Below are 15784 nucleotides of genomic sequence, written 5' to 3' on the forward strand. Positions count from 1 at the left end.
GGACTTTTCCCTTTAAAAACATGGAAATAATAGTCTTATCCACTTTCCTGTAGCCCTTGAACCTTTGTGCCCTAATTAACCATGTAAAGATCGTCAAAAAAAAAAAAAAAAAGAACCAGCGCTCATATGGGATCCCAGCCAGTGCAAGGTGAGGACATTAGCCTCTAGACTGCTGCTCCGAGCCTGCAGGGTATTTTTTTAACGATTTCCTCTGATTTGGTTGTTCTTTCATTTAGAAATTTTAAGTAGGGCCCAGTGTGATAGCCTAGCTGCTAAAGTCCTCGCCTTGCACACGCCAGGATCCCATATGGGCACCGGTTCTAATCCCAGCAACCCCCTTTCTCATCCAGCTCCCTGCTTGCTTGTGGCCTGAGAAAGCAGTGAGGACAGCCTAAAGTGTTGGGGCCCTGCACCCGTGTGGGAGACCTGCAGGAAGTTCCAGGCTCCTGGCTTTGGATCTGCACAGCTCTGGCCGTTGTGGCCACTTTGGGAATGAACCATTGGATGGAAGATCTTCCTCTCTGTCTCTCTTCTCTGCATATCTGACTTTCCAATGAAAATAAATAAATCTTTTAACAAATAAATTTTAAGGAATTGGCTCTATTATATCCATGGAGCTTGAACTTGCTTCAAGTTGCAGTTCTAAATTGTATGTGTTAACTACCAATGTATTTTTAAAGTTTTATTTAATATATACATGGAGGGATTTTTCTATCTGCTGGTTTACTCCCCCAGATGATTGCAACTGCTTGAGATGGGCTGATCTGAAGCCAGGAGCTTCTTCCTGATGTGCCACATGGGTGCAGGGGCCCATGCACTCCGCTGCTTTCCCAGGGTATTAACAGGGAGCTGAATAAAAGTGGAGTTGCTGGAGCCAAAGTCCATATTGAATGCTAGCTGTTCCGGTCTACAAAGCCAAGGCTCCTGTACTGACTCATAGTATACTATCTCCTATGGTGTGATTAGTTAGGTATTTTGAGAAATATTGTTTTTTTCTTAGCCTGATACAACTAGAATATCATGTGATCTCAATATGGAGACTGATTACCAAAAGGCTTGGTAAACTCTTGAGCATTAATTTGAAAGATCCAAGTGTCTGAATGCTGATAGACTCTCATTTGTCCGCTAGGGGGTGATACATTGCTAGCTTTAAGAAGATCTAGCATTGTGGCATAGCCAGTAAGAGCTGCCACCTACACACTGACATGCCCTTTGGATGCTAGTCCAGGCTGCTCCATGTAGAATGGAGGATAGCCCAAGTACTTGAGCCCTTTCGTTCCTGGTTTCTCTGGTGTGTAGTCCTGACTACAGTGGTCATCTGGGGATGAATTAATTGGATAAAAGATTTCTCTTTGAAATACATTAAGTCTTTTTTTTCAAAAGATTTTATTAATTTTTACTGGAAAGGCAGATTTTCATAGAGAAACAGAGACAGAAATATTCCACCTGCTGTTTCAGTCCCCCAGTGACCACAACAGCTGGAACTGAACCAATCCGAAGCCAGGAGCCAGGAGCTTCTTCCAGGTCGCCCATGCAAATGCAGGATCCCAAAGCTTTGGGCCGTCCTTGACTGCTTTCCCAGGCCACAAGCAGGGAGCTGGATGGGAAACGGGGCTGCTGGGATTAGAGCCAGTACCCATATGGGATCCCAGCACATTCAAGGCGAGGACTTTAGTCACTAGGCCACTGTGCTGGGACCCCTCCCCATTTCTTCTTTGATTGCTTGAGCAACAACTCCCCAGCTGTTTAACTGTCAGCAAACTGTTTCTCCCTGATGTTAACCAGAAAGCACATGGTACAGTCACAAGAGTGGAGCTGAAGCCTTCCTGTCCCCATTTGATCCTGATGATATTGTCTGGCTGCATCCCACCGCTGATCTGATGGAATGTGCATTCCAGTCCAGTAACCACATGTGCGTGCTGCTCCTATCCCAGCTTCTCCATTAAAATCGTGCACATCCTTCAGCACAGGAGCCAAGCACTCCAGCCACGCAGTCTTCCTGGACTCTGGAAGAAGCATTTGTCAGTCAGGTCACAGTGTTCCTTTGTCTGATTAGCACTTCCTTCGTGGTTTGAGATAAATATCCCTCCATCCCTTGTCTTGGCACTAGACTGCATGCTGTGAGGTCATGCATCCTACTTTGGTGTCAGCCTCTCAATGCCTGTCAGTAAGTCCTCCAAAGCCATTCATGCCACCGGGGAGTTGCCTTCCTCATCCTGCTGGATAAGGCAGACACCATAGCTGGATAAGGTAGACGCCATAGCGGTGTCCCCTTTACTTCTTGCCCTTGTGAGGGTCAGACTAACTTCCTTCCTTCCTTCCTTCCTTCCTTCCTTCCTTCCTTCCTTCCTTCCTTCCTTCCTTCTCTTATTTTTCTATTTCTTTATTTCTTGATTTTTATTGGAAAGGCAAATTGAGACAAGGAGAGACGAGAAAGATCTTCCATCCACTGGTTCACTTCCCAAGTAGCTGCAATGGCTGGAGCTGAGTTGACCTGAAGTCAGGAGACAGGTCTCCCACATCAGGGCAGGGTCCCAAGGATTTGGCCCGTGCCCCACTGTTTTCCCAGGCCACAAACAGAGAGCTGGATGGGAAGTGGAGCAGCTGGGACACAAGCCAGTGCCCAATAAGATCCTGGCAGATGCAAGACAAGGATTTAGACTCTGAGCCATCATGCCAGGCCCAGTGACTAAATTAAAAAAGAAAGAGAGAAAGAGAGAGAGAGAGAAAGAGAGAGAGAGAGAAACAATGAAATAAATAAAGTCTGATTGCTGATTGTCTTGAGTAAGTATCTGTGAGTCAGAATCTCAGGGGACTTTGGGGTAACAAAATAAACAAGACAACACAATGTGGATTTTTTTTTTCACGGTCTCAGCCTGATGTTAGCAATAGAGAAGAGAAGCCATTGCTGGATTTTAACAATAATTACAGCTTTTCTTGCTGTGTAAAAGCAGAGTTGAAAAGAGTAGTCCTAGGGCCTAGCAGCTAAAGTCCTCGCCTTGAACGCGCCAGGATCCCATATGGGCGCCGGTTCTAATCCTGGCAGCTCTACTTCCCATCCAGCTCCCCGCTTGTGGCCTGGGAAAGCAGTCGAGGACGGCCCAATACTTTGAGACCCTGCACCTGTGTAGGAGACCTGGAAGAGGTTCCTGGTTTCTGGCTTCGGATCAGCGTAGCACCGGCCGTTGCGGCTCACTTGGGGAGTGAAACATCGGATGGAAGATCTTCCTCTCTGTCTCTCCTCCTCTCTGTATATCTGACTTTCCAATAAAAATAAGTAAGTCTTAATAAAAAAAAAAGAGTAGTCCTTGGGACTGGTGCTGTGGCATACTAATTTAAGCCCCTGTTTGCCGCTATAGCATTCCATGTAGGTGCTGCTTTGTGTCCCAGCCTTTCCACTTCCCATCCAGCTCCCTACACATGGCCTGGGAAAGCAAAAGCGGATAGCCCAAGTCCTTGGATACCTCACCAACTTCAGAGACCCAGAAGAATCTCCTGGTTTCCGGCTTGGAATGGCACAGCTCTGGCTGTTGTAGCCATCTGAGGAGTGAACCAGCAAATGGAAGATGTTTCTCTCTGTCTCACCTTCTCTATGTAAATCTGCCTTTCTGGGCCCTGTGGTAATAGAGTAGCGATTAAAATCCTCGCCTTGAACCTGCTGGGATCCAGTATGTTCACCGGTTCTAATCCCAGCCGCCCAGCTTTTCTTCCAGCATCCTGCCTGTGTCCTGGGAATGCGGTAAAGGACGGCTCAAAGCCTTGGGACCCTGTACTCGCGTGGGAGACCCAGAAGAGGGCTCTGGGCTCCCAGCTGCGGATCAGCTCAGCTCCAGCTGTTGTGGTCTCTTTTTTTTTTTTTTTTTTTTTTTTTTTTTTAAGATTTATTTTATTTTTATTACAAAGTCGGATATACTGAGAGGAGGAGAGATAGAGAGGAAGTGGAGCTGCTGGGATTAGAACCAGCAGCCATATGGGATCAAGGCGAGGACCTTAGCCACTAGGCCATGCTGCCAAGCCCTGTTGTGGTCTCTTGGGGAGTGAACCATCGGACGGAGGATCTTCCTCTCTGTCTCTCCTCCTCTCTGTATATCTGCATTTCCAATAAAATTAAATAATACATCTTTAAAAATCTGCTTTTCCAATAAAAATAAATGCCATTAGGAAACAATACATAAAATAAAAATAACTATTTTTTTAATTATAAAGACACTAGCCCTGGTAATCATGATCAAAAAAAACATTTTTAAGATTGATTTACTTTTATTACAAAGTCAGATATACACAGAGGAGGAGAGACAGAGAGGAAGATCTTCTGTCCGATGTTTCACTCCCCAAGTGAGCCGCAACGGCCGGTGCTACGCTGATCCGAAGCCAGAAACCAGGAACCTCTTCCAGGTCTCCCACGCAGGTGCAGGGTCTCAAAGTATTGGGCCGTCCTCGACTGCTTTCCCAGGCCACAAGCGGGGAGCTGGATGGGAAGTAGAGCTGCTGGGGTTAGAACCAGCGCCCATATGGGATCCTGGCGCGTTCAAGGTGAGGACTGTAGCCGCTAGGCCACGCCGCCGGGCCCCCATGATCAAAATTTAAAACACCTGCCAATCCTGTTGCTTGCTGTATCTCTTCCCCCCGGTGCTTGCTGATAACCATTTATTCTACTCTCATCTACTGGGGATGGAGTGTGGGGGTTATCACAGATGTTAGAACTTACTACAGTGAAAAGAAGTCCTTTGGTAATTAAAGAATGGTAATTTTATTTACTAAAGAAATGTGTGGGTCTGATGTGGTAGCCTAGCAGCTAATGTCCTTGCCTTGCAAGTGCCCGGATTCCATATGGATGCCGGTTCTAATCCCAGTGGCCCCACTTCCCATCCAGCTCCCTGTCTGTGGCCTGGGAAAGCAGTCGAGGATGACCCAAAGTCTTGGGACCCTGCACTGGTGTGTGGCAGACCAGGGAGAAACTCCTTTCACTTGGCTTTGGATTGGCTTATTTCTGGCTGTTGCAGCCATTTTGGGAGTGAACCAGTGGATGGAAGATCTTCCTTCTTTCTAAATAAGGCTTTTTATTGGAAAGGCAGATTTATAGAGAGGAGAGACAGAAGGAAAGAGAGAGAGAGATCTTCTATCTGCTGATTCACTCAAATGGCCACAACAGCTGGAGCTGAGCTGATCTGCTGCCAGGAGTCAGGGTTCACCATGTGATGTCGACCTCCCTTGTGAGCACTGGTTTGAGTCCAGGCTGCTCCACTTCTAATCCGGCTCCCTGCTAATGTGCCTGGCAAGGCAGCAAACAATAGTCCAAATGTGTATGTCCCTGCATCCACGTGGGAGACCTAGAAGAAGCTTCTGGTAAGTTCTGGCTTTGAACTGCCCCAGCCTTGGCCATTGTGACCATCCCAGGGAGTGAACAAGCCGACCTAGGTCTCTCGCTCTTCCTCCTCTTTCTAACTCTGCCTTTTAAATAAATAAACAATAAATCTTAAAAAAAAAAAGTAGTAGCAACTGTTAGTGTTTCAAACCCTAGCATCTTCCTCCTCATTCATATCGCTAGTATTAGATGAACTTTTTTTTTTAAGATTTATTTATTTTTATTGGAAAGTCAGATAAACAGAGAGAAGGAGAGATAAAGATCTTCCGTCTGCTGATTCATTTCCCCAAGAGGCTGCATGGCTGGCGCTGAGTTGATGCGAAGCCAGGAGCTTCTTCTGGGCCTTTCACACAAGGTCCCAAGGCTTTGGGCCATCCTCAACTGCTTTTCCAGGCTACAAGCAGGGAGCTGGATGGGAAGTGGGGCTGCCGGGACACATACTGGTACCCATATGGGATCCTGGCACGTGCAAGGGTGAGGACTTTAGCCACTAGGCTGCTGCACTGGGCCCTTAGATGGATATTTAGCTGATGCCCTAAGCATCCAGGATGGTACTGATCTATAAATTGGTCACAAGGAGCACCTGGCGAAAGAACACACACAAGCATTAGTCTGAAGTTTTTGGGCAACTGCCACTGATCTTTCAAAGCTTAACAAGACTTAATTCCTTGTCCTCAAAGAGCTTACTGTTTAGGTAGGAAGCTCAAGACACACTCAGGATCCAGTATCTTGTGTACTCCTCACAGCAATTTTTGTAGGAAGACGTTGGGGAAGAGATTTGCCCAGAGTAGTATAGCCAGGTCAAGGCCAGTGGGAAAGATGGGTCCAAGCACTAGCCTCCCACTGTCCCTTTCCAGCCGAGATCCCAGTCCTTGCCCCCAAGGGGAGGGCCCGATTGTGATGAGCTGGAAACGTGACCCCAGCACATCACTGAAGAGCTCTGGATCTGATCCTAGCTCTGTCACTTGTTACCTCTGCGAACTGGGGCAAGTCGACAGCACTGTCACATTTGCAAAATTGGAGCTGGCTGGGGTTGGAGGTAGGCATAGCCTATAACCCCCAACTGGCCACCAGCTCTCTGAAAACCAGACTTTAGTAAGGGATACTCCAAGATGGAATCCTTCAGAGTTCATCCAGCCAGGATAAGCCTTGATAAGATTCGTGTGCAGTTTTTTCCTGGATCAGGCAGGCTTTTGGGTCTGGACTGTTGAATGCCTCGTTCTGCTTCTTACACCCTGTGAGCTTCCCCTGCAACCTGTCCTACTGCTTCTCTGAGATTCTTGTTCATTAGGGTCTGTTTTTGGTGCTTGAATCCAAAATCTGAGAGGCTGCTAACACCCACCTGGCAACATTGTTAAGGATTAGGTGGTAAACGCACCAAGCGCCTAGCCCAGTGCTGGCAGCATAGCCCAGAGTCAGTACCCATGGCACGAAGCGGGGAGCTGCCCTTAGGTTAAGGTGAGAGACGGAGGGAGGGCAATTGCTCCCAGGTTGTATTCCACTCAGAGAAACCTTCCAAGAGCCCAAAGGACAACAGAAGGGAGGGCAGTTCAGGCTATGATATGCTTGTTTATTCAAAATGTCTTTATTGAAAGAGAATGATAGAGCAAGAAAGAATGCGGTCTGGGGAGGATGAAGCCCAGACCTGGCGGTGACAGCATGGATCTCTCTCCCTGACCCCTGACCCTTGCCCCAGAAATTAACACAAAGCAGCAGGGAGGACACTGAGTGGGGACAGCCCATTTGAACTCTCCCTTCACCACTGGTGAGAGGCGGTTTGGCCCTGCCTTGTTCAGTCATCCTGATCTTGCCAAGAGGTGGGTAGGGCCCCAGGCTTCTTTCCTGTAGGGGTCAGCCTCTCGCCAGGGCGCAAGGAGGTTGCTCAGAGAGTGGGGTTGGGTGTGGCAAGCAGTGGGACGTGGTCGCAGCGGTTAGGAGGCGGCTGCCGCAGCAGGGAGGGCCGGCGGCACAGTTCCCCATCCCGCAGCACCTCGGGCAGCAGCTTGCGCTTGGTCTCTGGCAGCAGCATGATGCTAAGGATGCAGAGGAGAGCGCAGGCGGCCAGCACCACATGCTGCAGGAACGCCCCGTGGCCCATGTGCAGGCGCTGGGCTGGCCCGCTGAGCCCACCTAGCGCTCCCAGAGCCATGATCAGACCCAGGCCACGACCCCTGGGGAGAGAAGGAAGAGGGTAGGAGGCCCTTAGCCTGGAGCTGTGGTTTTGGCCTTTCTTCGGCCCCCTCCCTCCCTGCCTTCATCCTTTGGGGCCCATCCTCCCTGAGGCCTGGCCCTGCCCTGCTCTCACCGCACAGTGGTGGGGACAACTTCGGCAGTCAGGAGAATGCTGAGGATGGCGGCTGCTTGGGAGGAGAATAGCCCCAGCACGGAGAAGGTGGTAACGGCAGCCTCATTGAGATCTGTAGGACCGAGAGGGGGTGATTGGGCAGAGGTGGGCAGGCCGAGCCTGACCCACTCCTCACTGTCACCTTCTTGACTCTCTGGGACTCCATGGCTCCAGGTAACCGGGTTCTGGGCAGTCATGGAGTGACTGGAGGCTTACGGGAGATAGAAGTTGGGTCTGCGCCTTATCTTGGGTGGCCCATGCTGGGAGCAGTGGCTGAGTCTGTTGGGGTTCCCTGGGGGTCTCCCCCTGTTTGTGAGAGGAAAAAGGAGGTGCTCACAGTCCCACAAGCCCAGCAGAACCAAGGATGCGATGCCAGTCAGGGTCATGGCGAGAAGCAGAATGCCCCGGCGGCCAAACCGGTCCACAGTGACTCCCAGGAAGACACAGGCCAGGGCTGCTGTGCCACTGGCCAGCAGGGAGCCCAGGTAGAAGTCCGACGGGCTCCCTCCGCCTCCCACTGGCTGGTAGCAGTGGCGAATGGCATGCGCAATGAAGCTGCGGAAGGGGGTGGGGAAGCAGAGAATGATGTCTGAGATCTACCCCCCACCTTGCCATTCCACCCCTCTGCAGCCTTCCACACCCTTTCCACAGGGCTCTGTGGGGGCCCCCCCATGCAGTCAGCTCCCAACCCTCCACTGGCCTGGCTCACTTGGTGAAGCCCAGGATCAGCAGGTTTTTCCAGATGTTGCGGTAGTTGAGGAGGGAAGCGAGGGAGAAGGAGGACGTTGCAGGGAGAGGACAGGTGTTTTCCAGGTCTTCGAGGGAGACAGAGAGCAGTTGTCTGTTAGAAGAGACAGGGGCGCACCCAGGCTCCTCCCTCCTCAGTGGCGGGATCCTGGCAGCAGGCAGCACCACCCCCACACACCAAGACCGTCACCGTGTGTGTGCACCCCTGGAGCACCACCTGCAGGCACTCCAGGCTCCTACCTTGCAGGGCTTCTTGGGCCTCCTCCCCCAGCATCTGCCCGTGAGGCCGGTTCCGCTCGGCCAGGATCCTCAGCACCGACTGAGCCTCCTCAATCTGCCGTTTCACTATCAGCCACCGTGCGGACTCCAGAAACAGACCCGGCCAGCTGGAGGACAAGGCAGTGGGCGCACCATGAGGCCTCTCCTCTCCCCATCCAGGCACACGGGACACTCCCACCTTGGGGAGGGGGGCAGGCAGAGGCAGCTGGAGAAGGGGAAGGGGGTCTCTGGGCAAGAGCAAGGCTGGAGATGGGACTGGCTAGATGACCTGTACAAGGTGATACTGACCCATAGAACAGGAAGAGGATGCAGGGAGCCGTGATCATTCGCTGCAGAAACCGCCAGTCCTTAGAGACAAGGGCCAGGCCCAGGAACAGGAAGTGCCCTCCCACCCCCACCAACTCCCCTGCCAGAGCCACCCGAAGCCTCTGAGTCGGGTCGCACAGCTCCAGGCCTGGAGACACAGCAGGGATGGAGGGAGGAGAGGGGCCAGGGAAGACAGGCATGAGAGAAGAGGGGAGGGAGGAGGACAGAGAGCAAGGTCAGACCCTCAAGGGAGGCTGCAGCCATCCCCTCCCACAGACTTAACCTCTGGGTGGCTAGGAACAGATGTAGAGAGAGACTGTTTAGTCTTCTCCCCTCTCTTTCAAGCCTTGGAGGACCTAGGGCTGCAGTCCCTGGCAAAGGTGTTTAGCAGCCCTGGCATTTTCAGGCCCTGCTACATGAGGTCTTCTATTTGACCTTCACGTTTAGCCTTGTTCAAGGTTATGTGGCTAGTTGGGAATGGCATTTTGCAAATGTGATGCTGCTCCTTGACCCAAGGGAAGGCTCTCAAGATCATGGTGGGGAGACAGGTGGGAAAGCAGCTGGATGCTCCAAAGGCCCCTGGGGGTGGGGAACAAAATCAGCTGGAACTGAGAGAAGCCAAGGGTGCAGTGGGAATCTGGGGTCCTGGGGAATACACACAGGCGGCTGTGGGACCCAAACAGGGACCCATGGCCGGGTGCCACTTACGCATCAGGTATACGCCAAGGTCAACACCAGCCAGCAGGAAGCCCAGGAGGAAGCGGAGTGCCATGACCCCTGTGGAGGAGCCTGCGGCAGCCCCACCCACTCCACAGGGACCCACCAGTCCCAGAGTCAGCAGAACAATTCCACGGCGGCCAAACCTAGAGAGGCGGGAGAGCTTCTGATCACCCAGGGTGCTCCAGGGAGAAGGAGCAGCAGTTTCAGGGGCCTAACTGTCCACCGCAAAGCTGGAGGCATGAGGATGAGGCTCTGGGAGCCATGTGTTGGCTTCAGGGATGGGGATCCTGGGTGGGTGGTGTCTGGCCAGTGGGCACTGGGATGTGGCTGTGGTTCTGTGTGTACAGGGTAACTAACCATTGGCTGTTGGTCATTAGCTGGGCTGTGAGATTGCTCGTCAGAGTGGATGAGATGTTGCTTAGGGGATTTGGGATCATGACACTGTGAGGCTAGAGCTACTGAGAAGTGGGGCTGGAGGTCCTCTTGCTCAGATGGGAGTCACTGCTCTGTGGGGTGGGAGCTGCTGGTCACTGGCCATTTGTCTCTGGGGGATAACGAAGACACAGCTATTGATCTTGAAGGGACTGAGTTGAAGGGTTAAGGACACTGTTTTACAGAGATGGAACAAGTCTATAGATCCTTCAGATTGGCCCTGGAGGAGGGGAAAGAGTGGCCAGTGGCCAACAGATAAAACTGCTGGTCTATGGTAATGGGTGGTCTGTTAGCCCAAGGGTAGGTCTGCTTGTGGCTCAGTGGAGTCCTCAGAAATGGCACAACTGACCTTTGGGGATGGAGCCATTGGTTTGTGGGGTGAGGCCCTTATCTAGTCCAAGCGCATGGGGTTCTTGGTCAGTGGGGTGAATCTTTGAATCCTCAGACATGATCATTGAGGATGGGGTGACAGACCAGGGAAGATAAGATGAATGACGGTGGTTATGACTGTGAGTCAGTGAGGTCCTGGCTAGCCAGCCTTGGGGGTAAGACCATTGCTGTGTAGAGACATAGTTTTGTGACCACTGACCATTGGAAAGGAGGCAGTGATTCTTGGGAATGATCCCACTGACCCACAGGTGTCATTGACCCTCAGTTTTCTATGAGGATGGGCTAAGACTGCTGGTTTTAAGCGTCTGAATTATTACTCATCTTTAAGAATGAGGCCATTGTTCCATGGAGGAATGCAGGTAGACAATTGATCTGTGGGTTTAGGGTCAGGCCCTCCTGGGGACATGTGCCTGTTGGCAGTGGGAATGGGCATTGATTTCTGGGTGCTGAACGACTCCACACAGGGATCTCTTTGATCCGTGGAAGTTGAGCTATTAAACCATTTGGCTAGAACTCTAGATGATTGGGGATGAATGTAAGAATCCATGCAGATGGTCAATGCAGTGGAATGCTCTGGCGTCCAGAACCAGAGTGGATGGAAGTTTTCATCCGTGAGGAGTTATTGGATGGGAAGGATGGGCTGTTGATGCCTGCAGATGAGGCTACAGATCTTGGAAATTCTGATGTGAAGGGAGGCTGCTGTGGGGCGCCTCAGTCCAAGGGCGTGGAGTCACTGCAGGGCAGGCAAGGCACTGTTGGGAGGAGGGTGACTGTCCCTTAGGTATTACTGACTGCAGTCGGTCAGAGGCGGGATGATTCATAAAGCTGAACTCGTGGTACACAGAGAGAGCAGGTGTCACTATGAAGGAGGCCACTGAATGGGAGCCAACAGTCTCCTGTAGGCTGTTAGTAGGTTGGATGGGTCTGTTCCTTTAAGGATGGTAAGAGAGAGGGTGTAGGTGAGAAGAGCAACTGGAAGGAGAGACTTTTTGATCGGGGAGAGAGGAGTTTGGGTCAGTAGGGATGGAAACCAGCAGCCAGCCCAAGTGGGGTCATTTCCTTCTGTGGACGAGGTGGGGGAGGTGTAGTTCTTGTTGGCATTTGAGATTGAGGCCCCATGGGTCATGAAACAGGTGTCCAGAGTGTAGTGGATGGACCTTCAGGTGCCCAGGGGCCAGTTTCCCCAGGGAACCTCTCCTGCCGCCAGCCCTGCCCCTTGTCAGCCCTCACCTGTCTGCTGGGTAACCCAGGAACAGGTAGCCGGAGGCAAAGCCCAGGATGAAGAGGATCTGCTCCAGGATCACCTGCCAGCCCAGGTCGCACACCAGATCCCACTGGGGATGGGAAAAGGGTGCAGCCGGCGTGAGCCCCCCACCTGCTTGGTGGCACTCAGCCCGCCCTGGATCCCGCGGCCAGGTGACCTCACCTGCCCAATGGCGTTGGTGGTGAGCACCGGCAGGCCGTTATAATCCCAGTCTTTGAGGCAGTGGTTGAAGTCGGGTGGCGCGAAGCCGCTACAGGCAGGGTCTGTACTAGTGGCGACGCGGCTGGCGACGCTGGCTGCTAACCCCGCGCCGGTGACACCGACGCCGCTGGCGTTGGGGGGCTGCTCCCAGCCAGTGGCGTTGGGGGGAAAGCCACCGTAGTGGCAATGCAGCGGGGGCGCCAGCGTGAAGATGGGGTCCGAGGCCATCCCCAGCGCCACGAAGAGCACTGGCAGGCAGCAGAGGCCGAGCTGCAGCTGCTGGCCGCCGCCCAGCGCCCCGACCTGGGCCAGCAGCGCCTCAAAACTGAGAGGGCCTGGGGGAACGGCCAGCGACAGGCTGCTGCCCAGACCGCCGCCGCCCGCCGCGCCCTCCCCCTCCCGTTCGCGCTGGCGCTCACCCTGCAGCTGCTCGGCTGGCACCGCATCTCCCAGGGTCCCGACCTGTCGGGGCGGGAGAGGGTGGGCAGGAGGCTGGAGCACAGAAAACCGCAGAGCAAGAGGAGGGGACGGTGGGGGAACGAGGGCTCGGGGTGATGGCGGAGGCGGGGCGTGGAAGGAGGGATCCAGGCTGGGGTTGGGGGCGGAGGGCGTGCGGGGTGCGGGCACTCACCCCGTTGGTGCTGGGAGTAATCTCTACAGTGCTGTCGATTTTGCTGCCGCCCCCGCCATTCGGCTCGGGGGTCCCGGTAGCCACCCGGGGAGCCAGCTTGCCAACCGCAGGGGCCCTGCCGGCCCGAGTCTAAAGGATGCACTGTCCGCTGGCCCAGTCGGGTGTCGAGGCCGGCGCGGTGCTGAGAGCCTGCAGGGAACCCACTCCGCAGCTCCGCAACAGCGGGCGCCTCCTCAATCTCCCCAGCTCTGCGATGCTCTCCCCTCCCCTTCCTCCCGACTCTCCTCCCCTTCCCACGTCAGCAAAACCTTGGGTCCAGACTCTTCGTCAGAGAGGGTGTGTTTGTGTGTTTGTGTCCCTGGGCCCAGGTCAGGGAGGGGCTGGGGGCTCTGTTGTGGGTCCCCCAGGTCTGCAGGCCATTGCGCAATGGTAAAAAGGAGGAAAAAAAAAAAAACCCACAAAAACAAACAAGCAAACAAAACCCCCAAATCTAAAGAAAAACAGTTAGCCCAGGCAGTTAATACCAGATGTCCCTTGCTTTACAGAGTTCTTATCATTCATTCACTCCTGTGTTCATCCACTCATTTCTTCATGAAATTTCCTTTTCAATTTTTTTAAAGACACATTTATTTTTGAAAGTCAGGATTGCATAGAAAGAGATCTTGCATCTGCTTGGTGCACTCCCCAGATGGCTGCAATGGCCAGTGCTGGGCCCGGCAGAAGCCAGGAGCCAGAAGTTTCATCTGCATCTCCCACATAGGTGGCAGGGGCCCAGAATATTAGAGCCATGTTCTCCTGCTTTCCCTAGGTGCATCAGCAGGGAGTTGGACCAGAAGTGGAGCAGCTGGAACAACATCTGACACCCATAAAGGATGCTGGCATCGTAGGTGGGGGCTTCACCCGTGATGCCACAATGCTGGCTCCTTTATTGGAGAAATTGTTCACTGTGTCCCAGGCCTTGTGCTAGATAGGCTTTGGTGGAATAACAGGGTGGACATGGCTAGCTTGGAGATTACTGGGGGACATCTGCATTTCTGGGCAGCTTTAGTTTCAGGCTTCTGCAGAGACCCCTTCTCTGGGTCCCAATCTCAGGTGACCTTTCATCGGCTCTCAGTGGCACTTGGGACTACTGACTACCCCTTCCCTGAGCCCCGCCTTGGCTGTGAGATGCCATGCCATCCTGGTTTCCGTTCTCCTCCCTTTCTTCACCTGGGCCCAGTCCTTGTTGTACCCAACGTCTGCAGCCCTCAGAGGATTGCTCCTGGGATGCCCTCCTCTCACCGTACACTTTTATCACCACCTTGGAATTATGCCCTCTGCCACAGCTTCTGCCACGACCTGAACGGAGAGCACCAAGCAGGCTCCCAGAGGAACATCTGCAGCTGTCCCCTCCCCAGACCCAGGAAACACCAAGCTCTTGTTGGGTCTCTTAGCTTGGCTGATGCATAGGGACCACAAACTCAATATGCCTCAGACCAAACTCACTCCCTTGCCCGCTGCAGCCTGCTGCTAATGCTTCCTTCGACAGCGTGTGGCACCACCATCATTCAGTTTCGGCCAGAGGCACCTTCCATGCTGAGGCCCTTACAGTACACTGTCCATGCTATTACCTCCCTCTCCCTGAAGCTCTCTGTTCCTCTCCGTTGTGATCCTTTTATCAAGCTGCCTTGTGCCACACCATGTTAGGCTTCTGACTCCTGCCTGGGGTTCTGCATCCACTTTCTTCTCCCCTTTTCCCTCATCTGGTATCCGCAGTGCAAATGCAACACTCTTTTCACAATGAGGGTCTGATCACATCCCTTTCCCACTTCATTGTCTGCGCTGTCTTTCTTCCCACCATCAAACTAAATAGCAACATTCAAGACCCTGCATATGTAGTCCTGCGGCATATGCTATCAGCAGCTCCATCTCACTCCTCTCATTCTCTCACTATACTAGTCAGTCTGGGGGGGTAAAACCCCCCAGTTTTTAACCTGGCTCTTTTTAAACAATCAGCTCTTTTCACTTTACTTGAAGGAGGTATTTTGCATTCATTGCTTGGATCTCCAAGTGCCTACACCAACCAGTGCTGGGCCAGCCCGGGGCTGGGAGCTCAGTACTCAATGTAGGTCTTCCACAGGGACAGCAGGTAGCAGTATTTGATGCCTCACAGGATGTGCATCAGTAGGAAGCTGGAGTTGGAACTGGAGCTCAGGCATTGCCCATATGGAACGTGGGCACTCCGAGTGACAGCCTGACTGCTGTGCCAAATGCCAGTCCCAACCTAGTTCTTACACCGCAAGTCTCATCCTTCAGCTGTCTCTCATGCCAGCAGCACCTTTTATCACCTGTTGGAAATGCACAATGTGTCCCGGAGGCTTGAATTGGAATCCATATTTTAACTAGTGCCCGATGTTTACAGGTGTATGTGCTTTAGTTAGAAATACACCTGGCACCTGACTTTCTGCTCTAAGGTCAAAGGATGGTTGGTAAGGAGTGCCTGGCCAGTCTAAGCTGGCAAGTCCACCAAACCACATTAAATTTGTCTCCTCTGTACAGAAGTTTCTTAGGACACTGTGCTGTGGTGGGTAAAGCCCAAATGTGCACTGGTTCATGTCTTGCTGCTCCACTTTTGATCCAGCTCCCTGTCTGTGGCCTGGGAGAGCAATGGAGAAGAGCTCAAGTCCTTGGGCCTCTGTACCCGTATGAGAGACCCAGAAGAAGCTCCTGGCTTTGGATCTGCCCAGCTCTGGCCCTTTGGCGAATGAACCAGCAGATGGAAGATTCTATAACTCTGCCTTTCAAATAAAGCAATAAATCTTGAAAACTATCCCCAAATATGAGAAGCCCATTTCTTCTTCCTTTTTTTTTTTTTTTTAATGCATCACACTGCAATCCAGAATTTCCCATTGCCCAACTCATTCAGCGTCTCTTTGGGATTTTCTCAGGTAGCATTCCTTGGGAGTGTTTATTTCTATCATTCTAAACTGAAATAGAATTCCTTACTTTTATGTGGTCTTAGCTATTCATATGCAGTCATGTTAAGGTCTTTGTACCAATTTTGTAAAAACATTTACTGGGGACCAGCACTGTGGTGTAGTGGCATCCCATATAGGCACTGGTCTG

General features: G+C 52.4%; 1 protein-coding gene across 3 annotated transcripts; it reads right to left on the bottom strand.

Annotated features, from left to right (window-relative positions):
* Positions 1–6921: 6921 nt before the first annotated feature.
* SLC22A17 (solute carrier family 22 member 17) lies at positions 6922–13002 on the bottom strand. 3 transcript variants are annotated; one of them, XM_058666224.1, is made up of 10 exons: positions 12680–13002; positions 12010–12510; positions 11814–11917; positions 9750–9904; positions 9024–9189; positions 8697–8842; positions 8419–8524; positions 8047–8264; positions 7671–7782; positions 6922–7536 (listed from the first exon to the last, which is right to left on the bottom strand). In XM_058666224.1, the coding sequence occupies exons 2-10, from the start codon at positions 12274–12276 to the stop codon at positions 7248–7250; spliced, it is 1563 nt and encodes a 520-aa protein (XP_058522207.1). In that variant the 5' UTR covers positions 12277–12510; positions 12680–13002; the 3' UTR covers positions 6922–7247. The 3 variants fall into 3 exon arrangements, with proteins under 3 accessions (XP_058522207.1, XP_004584967.2, XP_058522208.1); XM_004584910.4 differs by lacking the exon at positions 12680–13002 and having other exon boundaries at positions 12010–12515; XM_058666225.1 differs by lacking the exons at positions 11814–11917; positions 12010–12510; positions 12680–13002 and having other exon boundaries at positions 9024–9064; positions 9750–9887.
* Between the last annotated feature and the right edge of the window lie 2782 nt (positions 13003–15784).

This window comes from Ochotona princeps, chromosome 6 (genome assembly GCF_030435755.1).
Source record: "Ochotona princeps isolate mOchPri1 chromosome 6, mOchPri1.hap1, whole genome shotgun sequence".
Lineage (NCBI taxonomy): Eukaryota > Metazoa > Chordata > Mammalia > Lagomorpha > Ochotonidae > Ochotona > Ochotona princeps.

What these genes read in the sequence shown, in the direction of transcription:
- SLC22A17 (XM_058666224.1), bottom strand. Translation starts at nt 12,276, where the DNA reads ATGGCCTCGGACCCCATCTTCACGCTGGCGCCCCCGCTGCATTGCCAC. An exon ending in CCACCAACGCCATTGGGCAG is followed by an intron (nt 11,918 to 12,009) that starts GTGAGGTCACCT and finishes TCCCATCCCCAG; the next exon opens with TGGGATCTGGTGTGCGACCT. An exon ending in CCTTGGCGTATACCTGATGC is followed by an intron (nt 9,190 to 9,749) that starts GTAAGTGGCACC and finishes CTGTGTCTCCAG; the next exon opens with GCCTGGAGCTGTGCGACCCG.